Here is a 14683-nt window from a genome sequence, read left to right on the forward strand (position 1 = left end):
AGAGCAGTTTCTTCCTAAGAAAAGAGAGAGGGCCTGAATGAATGCATTTAGCTCAAATTGACTTTGTCAACTGGTTATGTTGCTATAGTACTATTAATTTATTTGTACATTTTAAAATTTATCCTGCTTTAAAATTGCTTGATTTGGGGGCATATGGTCTTGATTCTTCTGGACCATGTCTGGGTGTGGTTTGTCCACCCAAATACTCTTTTGCACAGTGATCCTTGTTTTGGCAACTACCTCCTTTTTCTCAACACCCTTATCGCTGCTCGTTCGCAAAAGGCCAGCCTATGACTGCATAGGACTGGAGCTTATACATTAGCTTCCAAATAGGGACAGTGCAGTAGCCCTCTCTCTGCTGGAGATTTAGGGCACTAAGTGCATGAAGCTGGTCCTCTACAGGCTCGCCAGTGTCCTGCTGGCATGAAGCAGCCCTGATAGGGGCCTTTATCTTGTTTGGCTATAAAAAGAGAACCCGAGTGGGGAGAGGAGGAGGAGCCAGGCACTTAATCCTGAAGGACCTTTAGGGACAAAAGCATGTACAGTGAGTACAGCAGCAGATTTCTGGCTTTTCTGTTCTTTTATTTAACAGAGAAAATCACAAGAGATAGGAGAAAGAGGTGGGCAGTTTTGATGCATGTGTAGCTGCATTTTTTGCTTCCTACTTTGGTCAAAGAACACACTCCTTATTTAAATGTCTTATTCACGTTGAATATATTCTGCTAACGTCAGGTTTCGACTGAAAACTTGTGGACTGTCAGGGAGGTAGCAGCAGCAGTCCTTGTTAGTGAGCAACCCATGGCATGTTTCTTCAGTTTCTGTAGGATGATAAATAGAGTGTGGTGAGAAAAACCTTCCCACAAAAATTTTTTTTAAAGTTTTAAAATCCTTACTGCTTTTGCCTTTTGCACTTTAAATGTTGAATCGTCTTTGGATTTGTGGAAAGGAAAGGATTTGATCTATGTTATTTTTAACAGCAGCTGGGATAAAGGTGGTATTATCTCTAATGCTGGAAAGGTGACCACAGATAAGCATTTAATGGGGGAGGGGAACAGGAGGTCATTGGGTTCCAAAAAGCTGGTGGATCACTCCTCTCGTACAGCTTCAGAGCCAGAGTTATAACTGCGTAGGTATCTGTATGTACTTGAATCAGTGCTTCATTTGCATCATCAGAAGTTGTGGTCTATTGGCTTCCCAACACGCCCCCCCACCCCCCGCCCCACCTCAAATTTATCTGTGACTGGAAAGGAATCTTATTGCATGAACCCCTGTAAAAGAAAAATACAAAACTTAGAATTTGAAAGAATATATAGAGTTGTGCTGAATTTCTTACTATTTGTTTGCATTCAAATAGAGTAATTAATTTGATGGCAAAGCAAGCTTGACTAGTTGAGATAAGGGCAGGAAAAATGCACATGAAGCTTGTTATTGTAGATCTCTACCATACGAGACAGTTTTCCTTTAAAGTACTAATTTATCTCGGAAATCAGATGTAATTTTGTGAAAATCAGAAATAGAGGGTGGTTATCCATGGGTGGTACATTTAGTTGCGAACTACTGGAATTGAAAATTAAATGTTTATTGTAATTAGTTCCATGAAAATGGGTAGTTAATCAATTTTATGCCACTTCCTGGACTTGTTCTGCTGTTATGACACATACGGTATTCCTTCCCCAGGGGCAAAGCTGTATGTGAAGGAAAGCAAATAGACAGAAGTTGACATATACTTCAAGTAAAGTATTGCTTTGCTTATTGGGTTTTGGGAATTCTCTTTACAGTTTGAGCAACTAAATATAGAAACATCCCATGCAGGTTGAAATTTTGTGAAAAATGTTAGTGGCTCAAGTATGTCCGACTCTTTGCAACCCCATGGACAGTAGCCTGCCAGGCTTTACTGTTCATGAAATTCTCCAGGCACGAATACTGGAGTGAGTAGCCATTTCCTTCTCCTGGGGATCTTCCTGACCCAGGGATTGAATCTGGGTCTCCTGCATTGCAGGCAGATTCTTTACCATTTGAGTCACAGGGTAGATACAGGAAAATTTTGCTTTTGCAGCTTGAATATAAGGTTTCTTTGCCCTTTACTTATGTGTGTTGCACATCAGCTGTTAGTACATTTTTCTTAAATGTTTTTATTTGTTTTAATCTACTCTATTTGTCCTTTACATATATAACCATATCTGTGTTATCAGTCTTAATATGCAAACTTCCAGAAGGAAGACTCTTCCATATTTATTCCTCTGGAAAGTCTTACTGACATATCTGGTGTAAATAATACATATTCCCTGGTAGCTCAGATGGTAAAGAATCTGCCTGCAATACAGGAGACCTGGGTTGGATCCTTGGGTTGGGAAGATCCCCTGGAGAAGGGAATGGCACTCCCTTGTCCAATCCAGTATTCTTGCCTGGAAAATCACATTGTCAGAAGAGCCAGGCAGGCTACAGTTCAAGGGGCTGCAAACAGTCGGACACAACTGAGTGACTGAACATAAGAAAGCTCACTCTTCTGGAGTTTTATCCCTCTCAGTGAAATTTTTATACCTTCTAATTGATTTTCCCTTAATTTCTCTCTGGTTTTTCATTGTTAGTGTATATGAATACAAGGGATTTTGTGTATTACTTTTATATCCTGTGACTTTATTATATTCCTTGATTAGCTCTAGTAATTTTCTAGTGGCCTTTTTTAAGGTTTTTATGTATAGTATTATGTCATCTGTAAACAGTGAGAGTTTTACTTCATCTTTTATAAATCTGCATTCCTTTTATTTCTTTTTCTTTGATTGCTGTGGCTAGGACTTCCAAAACTGTGTTGAGTAATAGTAGTGAGAGTGGGTACCCTTGCCTTGTTCCTGATCTTAGGGGAAATGCTTTAAGTTTTTGGCATTGAGAATAATGTTTGCTGTGGGTTTGTCACATAAGGCCTTTACTATGCTGAGGTAGTTTCTTCTGTGCCTACTTTCTGGGGAGTTTTTTTTTTTTTAATCATAAATGGGTATTGAATTTTGTCAAAAGCTTTCTCTGCATGTATTGAGGTGATCATATGGTTTTTATCTTTCAATTTGTTAAGATGGTGTATCACATTGATTGATTTCCATGTATTGAAGAATCCTTGCATCCCTGGGATAAAGCCCACTTGATCACTATGTATGATCCTTTTAATGTGTTGCTGGATTCTGTTTGCTGGAATTTTGTTGAGGAGTTTTGTATCTATGTTCATTAGTGATACTGGCCTGTTGTTTTCTTTTTTTTGTGGCATCTTTGCCTGGTTTTGGTATCAGGGTGGTGGAGACCTTTTCTTCTTCTGCAATTTTCTGAAACAGTTTGAACAGGATTCTGTTAATTTTTTAAAAACAGTCAAGTCTAGTATTATTGTTATTTTAAAGGCTACATGTGAGAGTGGTTAAAAATATGGGGTGTGGATTTCTCCCTCTTGCAATCAGGTGTAGAAAAGCTGTTGAAGCCTAAAACCATTTTCTAAGGCAGGTACCAATGTGATAAACTTACCTTATAACATAATATTTTGCTCTTTGCAAATTACTTTGTTTTCAAAAATTCGTCTGTAAACCCCCTTATCATGTAATTTTAAAAAATTAAGAAATTAGGAGAGGGAGTATGCTTTAGAAAGCTTCTGAAATAATATGTCATAAGATTAACTTATTCTTAAGGCTTTTGTCATTTCAATACGTCTTTTTATTCCCCGTGCTCATTCCTGTATGGGATGTTACATATTCCAAGTCAAACTGGGAAGTTTTTTGTTTATTCCCCCTCCATGTTTATAGGTAAAATAATTTTGTTTTTGTTGTTAAGTTAATCTTAAGAATATAAAGAAATATAGCTACTTTCTGGTAATCACATTTTATATTTTGATCAGCTGCCTTTCATCTGTGGGAAATGAGGATATATACTGACTTGAATGCAGAGAACTAGAAAAAGACTTAGAAAAGGACAAGGAACCCATTGCCCCGAGTAGAAGTTTTTCCTGAAACTAAAAAATAATATCTGTTTAAAATGTTTGAAGTATAAGATCTTGAGCTGTTATTTTATGTCAGATTGGTTACAGAAAAAGATAAATGACATAGTCAGATCATTAGTAAACTAATCAACTTTATCTTAAAAGAAACCACGCATTTCATTGGTCAGAACTTAGCCACATGACCACAGCAAGCTCCGATGGAGGCAGGGAATGCAGTTTTAAATTCTTGGCAAATGTATACACAACTGAAAACTAGGACTTTGTTATTAAGGAGTGAGAAGAGAATGGATGTTGGGGTAGGCAATACCATACAGTTTTGTGTTCCTGTTTTATGCTGAATCTTGGGTCTAGTTTGTAGAAACTCAAAAACTCAAAGCACCTCTTTCTGTTTTTGTTATGAGCTATGGTTTCTTAATTTAGAAAGCTGGCTTAATTTAGAAATCTTGTTTCTTCTGCGAAGTATCATTCCTTTATTTGGCAATCTTGTCTGACTTTTGCTTTCTTCTTTCCTCTTGCCTTTCAGCTGTTTTGGAAAGAAGTAAGGTTTAGACTTCTCCATGTTAACCATGAGCGTGACACTTTCCCCTCTGAGGTCACAGGACCTGGATCCCATGGCTACTGATGCTTCACCCATGGCCATCAACTTGACGCCCACTGTGGAGCAGGGTGAGGGAGAAGAGGTGATGAGGGACATGGATCCTGACCAGCAGTACGAAAAGCCTCCTCCATTACATACAGGAGCCGACTGGAAGATTGTCCTCCACTTACCTGAGATTGAGACCTGGCTCCGGATGACCTCAGAGAGGGTCCGAGACCTAACATATTCAGTCCAGCAGGACTCAGACAGCAAGCATGTGGATGTGCATCTAGTTCAACTAAAGGTAAGGAAGGTCTCTGGGCTCAGGTCCGTTCCAGACAGAAGCCTGAAGGTGGCTGCGGTAACTAGAGCCTGAGTTCAGTAATTCTCAATGAGAAAGCATCCAAGAAGGAAATCAGAACAACAGGTTTGAAACTATTATTTTTGTAGCTAAACATGGGCAGATTTCTTTCCTGGTTTTACTTTGTGAACTGAGCCACCTAACATAAAACTGACCTCAGGGGATAATGCAGAGAAATGAGGAAAGCAGGGGGGCATTTTTGTGCAGTGCCATAGAAATCAGTAGTAAAGAATAAAAATATTACAAAAGGTTTACTAAAGACTCATAGATTAAAAAAAAAAAAAAGTCAAACTGAGCCATGATTGTATATGTATGTGATTACTACCTCCTGTTGAAGTCGATGCTGCCTTTGTGGCAAACAATGGATTCTGGCATGGTTGGGGAGGGCACTGTTTTCCTTTTAGAATGAGTTCTTTCATCCAGGTACAATGCATCGTGCAGAACAAAGGTGCTTTTATAACAACTCATCTAAAGTTCAGACATTAAAAGAATGTGTGTGACTTCTTGAGCCCTTCAGAAGCCTGACTGTTGATAATAATGAAATGGAGATGCTAGTAAAGAGTGCTAATAATAGAGATTTTGGCCTGGGGATCTCAAGATACAGGGAATCTTGCCCTCTCATGGCCACTTCTCTCTTCCAGGTTCCCAAGGGAAATACACACTCAGGTCAATGGTGGGCAAAAAAGCAAGGCAGATTTATAACCAATTAGGGCATTGGCCGCAAACCCCAATGTAACTTTCTAGTCAGTTAGGTGAGATCCTAAGGAGAATTCCTCTGCCTAAACTGGTTCATATCAAATGATCTACAACCAAAGACCAAACAGATTCTTGGATCTTAATGCTTAAGTGACTTATCAGATGCAGCCATCATCGTGAGGGAAAAGGACAGTTGAGGGAGCACAGGTGCCCCAAAGCCTGGAGCTGATCTAGCTCAGCCTCCTCAGGCTGGCTCAGCAAATCTGGGGCCCAGCTACTCCATAAGAGAGAGTTTTCAAGAAAGGGAAGGAGAGGGGTTTTAGAGAGAAAAAACAAAAAGGCCAGAATGCCAGGGTGTCTTGGCCTCTCCCAGGCTGAGCAGGTGGGGTGATCTTCTTTCTATAGGTTCTTAGGAAGGAGAAAGCACCAAAAGGGTATCAGAGATGGCTGGGAACAAGCTTTACTGGAGTGCCAGCTGGCTGGTCTCCCCCCTGTGGCAGCAGAGTGTGGTGTCCTGCCGCACATCAGTTCCTGCTGTATCAGAGGAGCAGCCCTGTAGCTGGAGAAGGAAATGGCAACCCACTCCCGTATTCTTGCCTAGAGAATCCCAAGGACAGAGGAGCCCAGCAGGCTACAGTCCATGGAGTCGCAAGAGTCGGACACGACTTAGTGACTAAACCACCGCCACCACCAGCCCTCTAGCTTCTCCAGATTGGAGATAGAAGGAAGTCGGGGGCTCCTCAGCAAACCTACTCTCCTCTGTTCCTGCTAATGTTGCACTTCTTCTGTGACTACCATGAGGAAATGCAGGGTTGAGTTTGCAAGGAAAGTTAACTGTTGCTCTCTAAAATGAGATCTCCCCAACCCAGGTATCGAACCTGGGGCTCCCACATTGCAGGAGGATTCTTTGCTGTTTGAGCCGCCTGCTGCTGCTGCTAAATTGTGTCAGTCGTGTCCAACTCTGTGTGACCCCATAGACAGCAGCCCACCAGGGAAGCCCAATTAAGCCCAGACTCTTTCAGATTTACACAGAAAATGTGGTAAATGATAAATGAGAATGGGGGGATGGAAATCTCCTTAGAAGACTCCACTAAAAATGCTAAGGGCATCTAAAAACAATGTATCAACTAACTATATTTAATTGCGTCAATAGTATGTAGGTAAAAACTGAAATTTTCATTCCATATAGGAACATGAAGTTTTGTATGTCAATCAGGATTTTGTTCAGTGTTGAGAAATCCCCTGTAGGGCAGTTTACTTATTCTCATTGGAACTGCCTATTACCTTCTCACTCAAAAGGCATCTCACTGCCTCCATTTAGCTCTGTCCCACTGTGTGGTCTGTCTGCCCTGCTGAGAGTGGAGCCCTGGAGAGCAGGAAGTCAACACAGTGGTCACAGAGTAGTTAATAACATTTTAAGGGGTAAGGTGAAATTGTCTTATGTTTAACTTAATTCTAGGAGTTCTGTTATTACTTTTTTTGATGCTTAGTTTATCGGGTGACTTAACCAACAGTCTCTGAATATTCTATAATAATAGACTTTTCTAATAATAAGTCTAACAATAGAGCTCTTCCGCCTTGAACCCAAAGTCAAAGAGCTCTGGTGAGTGAGCTATGGCTCTGTTGACACAAGGGTTTAGTTTTGGTCTCCCAATCTACTTATTTAAGTTTCCCCTCCGTGTAATATTTTTTTAATCAACCAAATAAGCGTTTAGATGCATTAAAAAATATTTTAAATACATGTCAGTTCTTCAGATTTCCACGTTGGATCTGCAAGAAAAAAAGGGCTCTGGGTCACAGAATTTTATATGTGGAATCACAGAAAGACATCCTTATAGAAGCAGCTCTTAAGTTAGGTGCATGTAAAGCAGACAGTCAGGCCCAGCCAGGGCAAAGCCAGCCATCTGCTGTGGGGCATCCCAGGTTGTCTTTATGCCTTGGTGAATTATTCAGTTTATTTATTATACAGTGAAAAAAAATCACAAGGATGGGAATACCATGGCTTTAAGGACCATCTTGTTGTTCAGTTGCTAAGTCATGTCTGACTCTTTGCACCCCATGGACTACAGCATGCCAGCCTCCTCTGTCCTCCCAGAGTTTGCTCAAATTCATGTCCTTTGAGTCAGTGATACTATCTAACCATCTCATCCTCTGCCACCCTCTTTTTGTTTTGTTTTCGATCTTTCCCAGCAACAGGGTCTTTTCCAATGAGTTGTCTCTTCACGTCAGGTGGCCAAAGTATTAGAGCTTCAGCATCAGTCCTTCCTATGAATATGATTTCTTTTAGGATTGACTGGTTTGATCTCCTTGCAGCTCAAGGGGCTCTCAAGAGTCTTCTCTATCACCACAATTCCAAAGCATCAGTTCTTCAGTGCTCAGTCTTCTTTATGGTCCAGCCATCTGGGCACAGATAATTTGTCAATTTATGTATATCCATCACAACATTTTCTAGGAGCCCCAACTTCCTAACAGACATCTTGTGTCTCTAGTGAGCATCTCAAACCAATATGCTCATTGACAAGCCCTGAATGCCTCCCCAGTGCTGTCTTCCCAATTTCAGTAAAAGGCACCACTTTTTTTGCCAAGCCAGAACATGACTCCACGCCCCGTGTATATGTCTGTTAGAAGTTCTAGGGATCCATCTTCAAAATATGCCCTAGATCCATTCACCTCTCGCCTACACTACTGCTGCCACCCGGGTCAAGACACATTGCTGCTTGCCTGGGCTACTTTCAGAGCCTCTTCTACTATGTTGCAGGTTATTCTCTACATAGCAGCCATGAGATCTTTTAAACATGTAAATCAGTCATGTAACAACTCTCTTGCTTCCTATTGGCTTGTAATAAAATCCAGTTCTCTTCCTATGGCTCTGTCTTTGCCTACTTCTCTGTCTATGTCTGCTATTACTTTCCCCTTGTTTATAAAGCTCCAAGCAGATTGAAAGTTCCAAAGAAATGTTAGGCTTGTTCTTGCCTCATGGCTTTTCCTGTGTCCTCTGCCTAGAAACACTCATCCTCTAGCTTGATCTGGTAGATTCTGGATCCTCATCAAATAGTGAGCCAGAGGCACTCTCCAGTTCTGATATTTGGAGGCACAAACCTGGGAGAGGGTTGAGCAGGTTTTGGGAGTGAGGTGGGACCTGTGCTATGGTTGGTGAAAGGCAAGAACAGAAAAAGGAGCTACCCTTACCTAACTTGTCTACACACCTCAAACTCCCTTTCATACTGATTGTTCTAAATCTTGTCGTCATGGTCTTCTCTACCATCCTGTTGATATATAACTTAGATTAGTTGAGAGATGCTTTTGAAAAATGTTCAGAGTGGGGTTCACCCTCTAATTTTGTATCAAATGTCACTTTCTCAAAGAAGCTAGTCCTGATCCCTATTCTTAAAACACTCATCTCCTCCCCCAGCAATTATCTAGTCCATTATTCAGCTTATTTTTGGTAACAGTTCTTATCATTAGCTTTAATTTCCTTATTTATTTGTTTGTATTAGTTCCAAGGACCTCAAATGTATAATTCTCCACTGTATCCCTGTTGCCTAGGGCAAGGGCTGGGCATCTGCAGGTAGGTCGGTTGGGCTCGTATTTGTGGTTGGATAGATAAGTCCAAATCTGTATGGTCAGTGCCTTCTCTCCCTGTAGGCAGGCTTGCTCTGGAATTAACAAGCCAGAAGCCTGCTTGGTGAGGATTGAATTAAGACAATGGCATTGGATGAATCAGGCCCAAATGCGTTTGGGACATTACTCTCCCATGAGGGAGAGTCTGTGAGTGATTCAGAAATCTTGGAGATCTTGTCTGGGGAGTCTGCCTGGGAGAGTCTATTCTTTCTATAGGTAGCTGTATTGGTCTTCCTCCCACCCCACTTTCAGTTTGACTCCTCCTTTGGTAAGGATTTCAGTCAATAAACTAGTTCAGTCAGTTCATTCGCTCAGTCATGTCTGACTCTTTGCGACCCCATGAATCGCAGCACACCAGGCCTCCCTGTCCATCACCAACTCCCGGAGTTCACTCAGACTCACATCCATCGAGTCAGTGATGCCATCCAGCCATCTCATCCTCTGTCGTCCCCTTCTCCTCCTGCCCCCAATCCCTCCCAGCATCAAAGTCTTTTCCAATGAGTCAACTCTTTGCATGAGGTGGCCAAAGTACTGGAGTTTCAGCTTTAGCATCATTCCTTCCAAAGAAATCCCAGGGCTGATCTCCTGCAGATTGGACTGGTTGGATCTCCTTGCAGTCCAAGGGACTCTCAAGAGTCTTCTCCAACACCACAGTTCAAAAGCAACAATTCTTCAGCACTCAGCCTTCTTCACAGTCCAGCTCTCACATCCATACATGACCACAGGAAAAACCATAGCCTTGACTAGATGGACCTTAGTCAGCAAAGTAATGTCTCTGCTTTTGAATATGCTCTCTAGGTTGGTCATAACTTTTCTTCCAAGGAGTAAGCATCTTTTAATTTCATGGCTGCAGTCACCATCTGCAGTGATTTTGGAGCCTAAAACAATAAAGTCTGACACTGTTTCTACTATTTCCCCATCTATTTCCCATGAAGTGATGGGACCAGATGCCATGATCTTTGTTTTCTGAATGTTGAGCTTGAAGCCAACTTTTTTACTCTCCTCTTTCACTTTCATCAAGAGGCTTTTAAGTTCCTCTTCACTTTCTGCCATAAGGGTGGTGTCATCTGCATATCTGAGGTTATTGATGTTTTTCCCGGCAATCTTGATTCCAGGTTGTGTTTCTTCCAGCCCAGCATTTCTCATGATGTACTCTGCATATAAGTTAAATAAGCAGGGTGACAATATACAGCCTTGACGTACTCCTTTTCCTATTTGGAACCAGTCTGTTGTTCCATGTCCAGTTCTAACTGTTGCTTCCTGACCTGCATACAGGTTTCTCAAGAGGCAAGTCAGGTGGTCTGGTATTCCCATCTCTTTCAGAATTTTCCACAGTTTATTGTGATCCACACAGTCAAAGGCTTTGGCATAGTCAGTAAAGCAGAAATAGATGTTTTTATGGAACTCTCTTGCTTTTTCCATGATCCAGCAGATGCTGGCAATTTGATCTCTGGTTCCTCTGCCTTTTCTAAAACCAGCTTGAACATCTGGAAGTTCATGGTTCACGTATTGCTGAAGCCTGGCTTGGAGACTTTTGAGCATTACTTTACTAGTGTGTGAGATGAGTGCAATTGTGTGATAGTTTGAGCATTCTTTGGCATTGCCTTTCTTTGTGATTGGAATGAAAACTGCCCTTTTCCAGTCCTGTGGCCACTGCTGAGTTTTCCAAATTTGCTGGCGTATTGAGTGCAGCACTTTCACAGCATCATCTTCCGGGATTTGAAATAGCGCCACTGGAATTCCATCACCTCCACTAGCTTTGTTCGTAGTGATGCTTTCTAGGCCCACTTGACTTCACATTCCAGGATGTCTGGCTCTAGATGAGCGTTCACACCATTGTGATTATCCAGGTCATGAAGATCTGTTTTGTACAGTTCTTCTGTGTATTCTTGCCATCTCTTCTTAATATCTTCTGCTTCTCTTAGGTCCATACCATTTCTGTCCTTTATCGAGCCCATCTTTGCGTGAAATGTTCCCTTGGTATCTCTAATTTTCTTGAAGAGATCTCTAGTCTTTCCCATTCTGTTGTCTTCCTCTATTTCTTTGCATTGATCACTGAGGAAGGCTTTCTTATCTCTTCTTGCTATTGTTTGGAACTCTGCATTCAGATGCTTAATATCTTTCTTTTTCTCCTTGGCTTTTTGCTTCTCTTCTTTTCACAGCTATTTGTAAGGCCTCCCCAGACAGCCATTTTGCTTTTTCGCATTTCTTTTCCATGGGGATGGTCTTGATCCCTGTCTCCTATACAGTGTCACGAACCTCATTCCATAGTCCATCAGGCACTCTGTCTATCAGATCTAGGCCCTTAAATCTACTTCTCACTTCCACTGTATAATCATAAGGGATTTGATTTAGGTCATACCTGAATGGTCTAGTGGTTTTCCCTACTTTATTCAATTTAAGTCTGAATTTGGTAATAAGGAGTTCATGATCTGAGCCACAGTCAGCTCCTGGTCTTGTTTTTGTTGACTGTATAGAGCTTCTCTGTCTTTTGCTGCAGAGAATATAATCAATCTGATTTCGAGAGGCCTGAACAATTCTTTTTCTTTAAAGGTAACTAAACTTCTCTTCTGGTCATTGTGTTGATCTGAAAGTTTATTAATCAGAGACTACTCTTACCAACCTATTTCCAAGTTCTTACAGGAAGTTTTATTGTAACCCTTAGGATGAACTATAAACCACTATTATAAAGTCCCCAAAATGGGAGGGGGTGGTGGTTATTGTTCTAGAGGGTGAATTAAAAATGTCTCACCTTAAGATTAAAATATGTAATCCACATATTTTGTTTCTTAGCTTCCAGATACAATACTTAAGGAAGAAATATGAGAGGCAAGCTGAGCCATTTTTAGAAACTCTCCCCCACCCCTCCACCCTACCCCCGTTCCTTGGATTCAGAGGCGTTCTGTGCAGGAAAACCAGAACAAGAACCTTAAAAGGGTTTGACTCTAACTGCAGTTTCTGCTCTGAATGAATATATTTGGGTGCTAAATAAGCCAATTAGATACCTATGCTTCCTGATTAACAGTCATCTTAAAGAGAATATTATTTATGTTGCTGGAAGCATGATAGCAGGAAAGAGGCAAAGCTTAGACTAAAAGATTTGGCTGGATGACAAGTAAAAGTCTTGAAGTGACTTTATTGGAATCAGCTCCCTAAATAACATGCTTAAGATTCTCAAAGTTAGAACGCTGAGCAGGTACTGTGTTTATAAAATGTTCTGACTGGGCTATACCCAGACTGAGATTGTGCCTGACATGTGGAATTAAATCTAGATATGCAGTCACTGACATGGAGGGCCTGGAGGGCTTACTGGGGAAAAGGCTTGAATCCTCTCCACAGCTGGGATTCTCATATCAGATGTACCTGATGAACTGAAGACAGTGGAAGTCCTGGGATGAGGAACTCCTGGAAGGGGATTCACCTTCATCATGGGGCAAGGAATCCTCCCCAGAGCAGGGAGGGAGTGTGGTTTGTGGTAAAGTGTGTTCTCAGTTCTAGAACCCCTTCTTAAGCAGCCACCACCTGGCAGCATGGGCACCCAGCGAAGGGAAAGGGCTGTGGGTATAACTTGGAGGACCTGTCTCAGCTGTCTCTGTGCCTGGGTGCTTGGGCTTCTCTCCTCCCGTTGCTCCACAGGTATAGAGGGAAAGAATATTCTCTTTCACTTACCACCAAAGCATAACAGGCTCTGCCTATGGTGGCAGAGGCTGTACTAAAGTGGCATTTGTGGAGTCTACTGGCTGTAACAGTGAGCAACAGCCAGGGTGAATTCTTGGGTACATCCAAAACACACCAGAGGGGTTTCAGAAATTCTTTATAACAGGAACGCTGAGTGGAACTAAACTTCTGACATCATAGTTTAGGGCTTAGAAGATCTGATCTTAATATTAACAAACTGTGTGAAATAGTCAACTAAAATTTTTTTAAGTAGTTTTCAGTCTGTAATATTTTGTTGTTCAGTCACCAAGTTGTGTCCAGCTCTTTGTAACCCCATGGACTGTAGCACACCATGCTCCTCTTTCCTCCACTATCTCCTGCCACTTACTCACTTCAATTGTGTCTGACTCTGTGCACCCCCGTGGACTGTAACCTGTCAGGCTCCTCTGTCCATGGGGATTCTCCAGGCAAGAATACTGTACTGGATTGCCATGCCATCCTCCAGGGGATCTTCCTGACCCAGGGATAGAACCCAGGTCTCCCACGTTGCGGGTGGATTCTTTACCATCAGAGCCACCAGGGAAGCCCTGGAGTTTGCTCATATTCATGTCCATTAAGTCAGTGATGCTATCAAACCATCTTATCCTCTGCCACCCCCTTCTCCTTTTGCCTTCAGTCTTTACCAGCATCAAAGTCTTTTTCAGTGAGTCAGCTCTTTGCAGTCAGGTGTCCAGTGGATTTCAGCAACAGGCCTTCCAACACGTATTCAGTGTTGATTTCCTTTAGGATTCACTGGTTTGATCTCCTTGCAGTCCAAGAGACTCTCAAGAGTCTTCTCCAGCAGCACAACATGAAAGCATCAAATCATCGGCACTCAGCCTTCTTTATGGTCCAACTCTCACATCTGTACATGACTACTGGAAAAACTATAGCTTTGACTATACAGACCTTTGTCAGTGAAATGATGTATCTGCCTTCTAATACACTGTCTTGGTTTGTCATAGCTTTCTTTCCAAGCAGCAGTTGCCTTTTAGTTTCATGGCTGCAGTCACCATCCACAGTGATCTGGAGCCCTAGAAAATAAAATCTGTCAATGCTTCCACTTTTTCCCCTTCATTTTGCCATGAAGTGATGGGACCAGATGCCATGATCTTAGTTTTTGAATGTTGAGTTTTAAACCAGCTTTTCACTCTCTTCTTTCACTCTCATGAAGAGGCTCTTTAGAGTGGTATCATTTGCATATCTGAGGTTGTTGATATTTCTCCTGGCAATCTTGATTCCAGCTTGTGATTCATCCAGCCTAGCATTTTGCATGATGGACTCTGCATAGAAGTTAAAAGAGCAGGGTGACAATATGCAGCCTTGACGTACTCCTTTCCCAGTTTTGAACCAGTTGGTTGTTGCATGTAAGGTACTAACTGTTGCTTCTTGACCTAAATAGAAGTTTCTCAGGAGACAGGTAGGGTGGTCTGGTATTCTCATCTCTTTAGGAATTTTCCACAGTTTGCTGTGATCACACAGTCAAAGGTTTTTCCATAGTTAATGAAGCAAATGTAGATATTTTTCTGGAATTCTCTCACCTTCTCCATGATCCAGCAGATGATAGCAATTTGATCTCTGGTTTTTCTAAATCCAGCTTGTACATCTGGAAGTTCATTGTTCACGTACTGCTGAAGCCTAGCTTGAAGGATTTTGAGCATAACTTGATTGGCATGTGAAATGAGTGCAATTATACAGTAGTTGGGATATTCTTTGGCACTGCCCTTCTTTGAGATTGAAATGAAAACTGACATTTTTC

At 41.7% G+C, this 14683-nt stretch overlaps 1 protein-coding gene across 1 annotated transcript in view; it reads left to right on the forward strand.

The window, feature by feature from the left end:
* The first annotated feature begins 4530 nt into the window (after positions 1-4530).
* AKAP6 (A-kinase anchoring protein 6) overlaps positions 4531-14683 on the forward strand; it is a 391164-nt gene continuing 381011 nt past the window's right edge. The window contains exon 1 of the mRNA XM_052659736.1: positions 4531-4854. Coding sequence (XP_052515696.1) covers positions 4531-4854 — 324 coding nt within the window. The remainder of the gene's footprint in view (positions 4855-14683) is intronic.

Source organism: Budorcas taxicolor, chromosome 21, assembly GCF_023091745.1.
Source record: "Budorcas taxicolor isolate Tak-1 chromosome 21, Takin1.1, whole genome shotgun sequence".
NCBI classification, from domain to species: Eukaryota; Metazoa; Chordata; class Mammalia; order Artiodactyla; family Bovidae; genus Budorcas; species Budorcas taxicolor.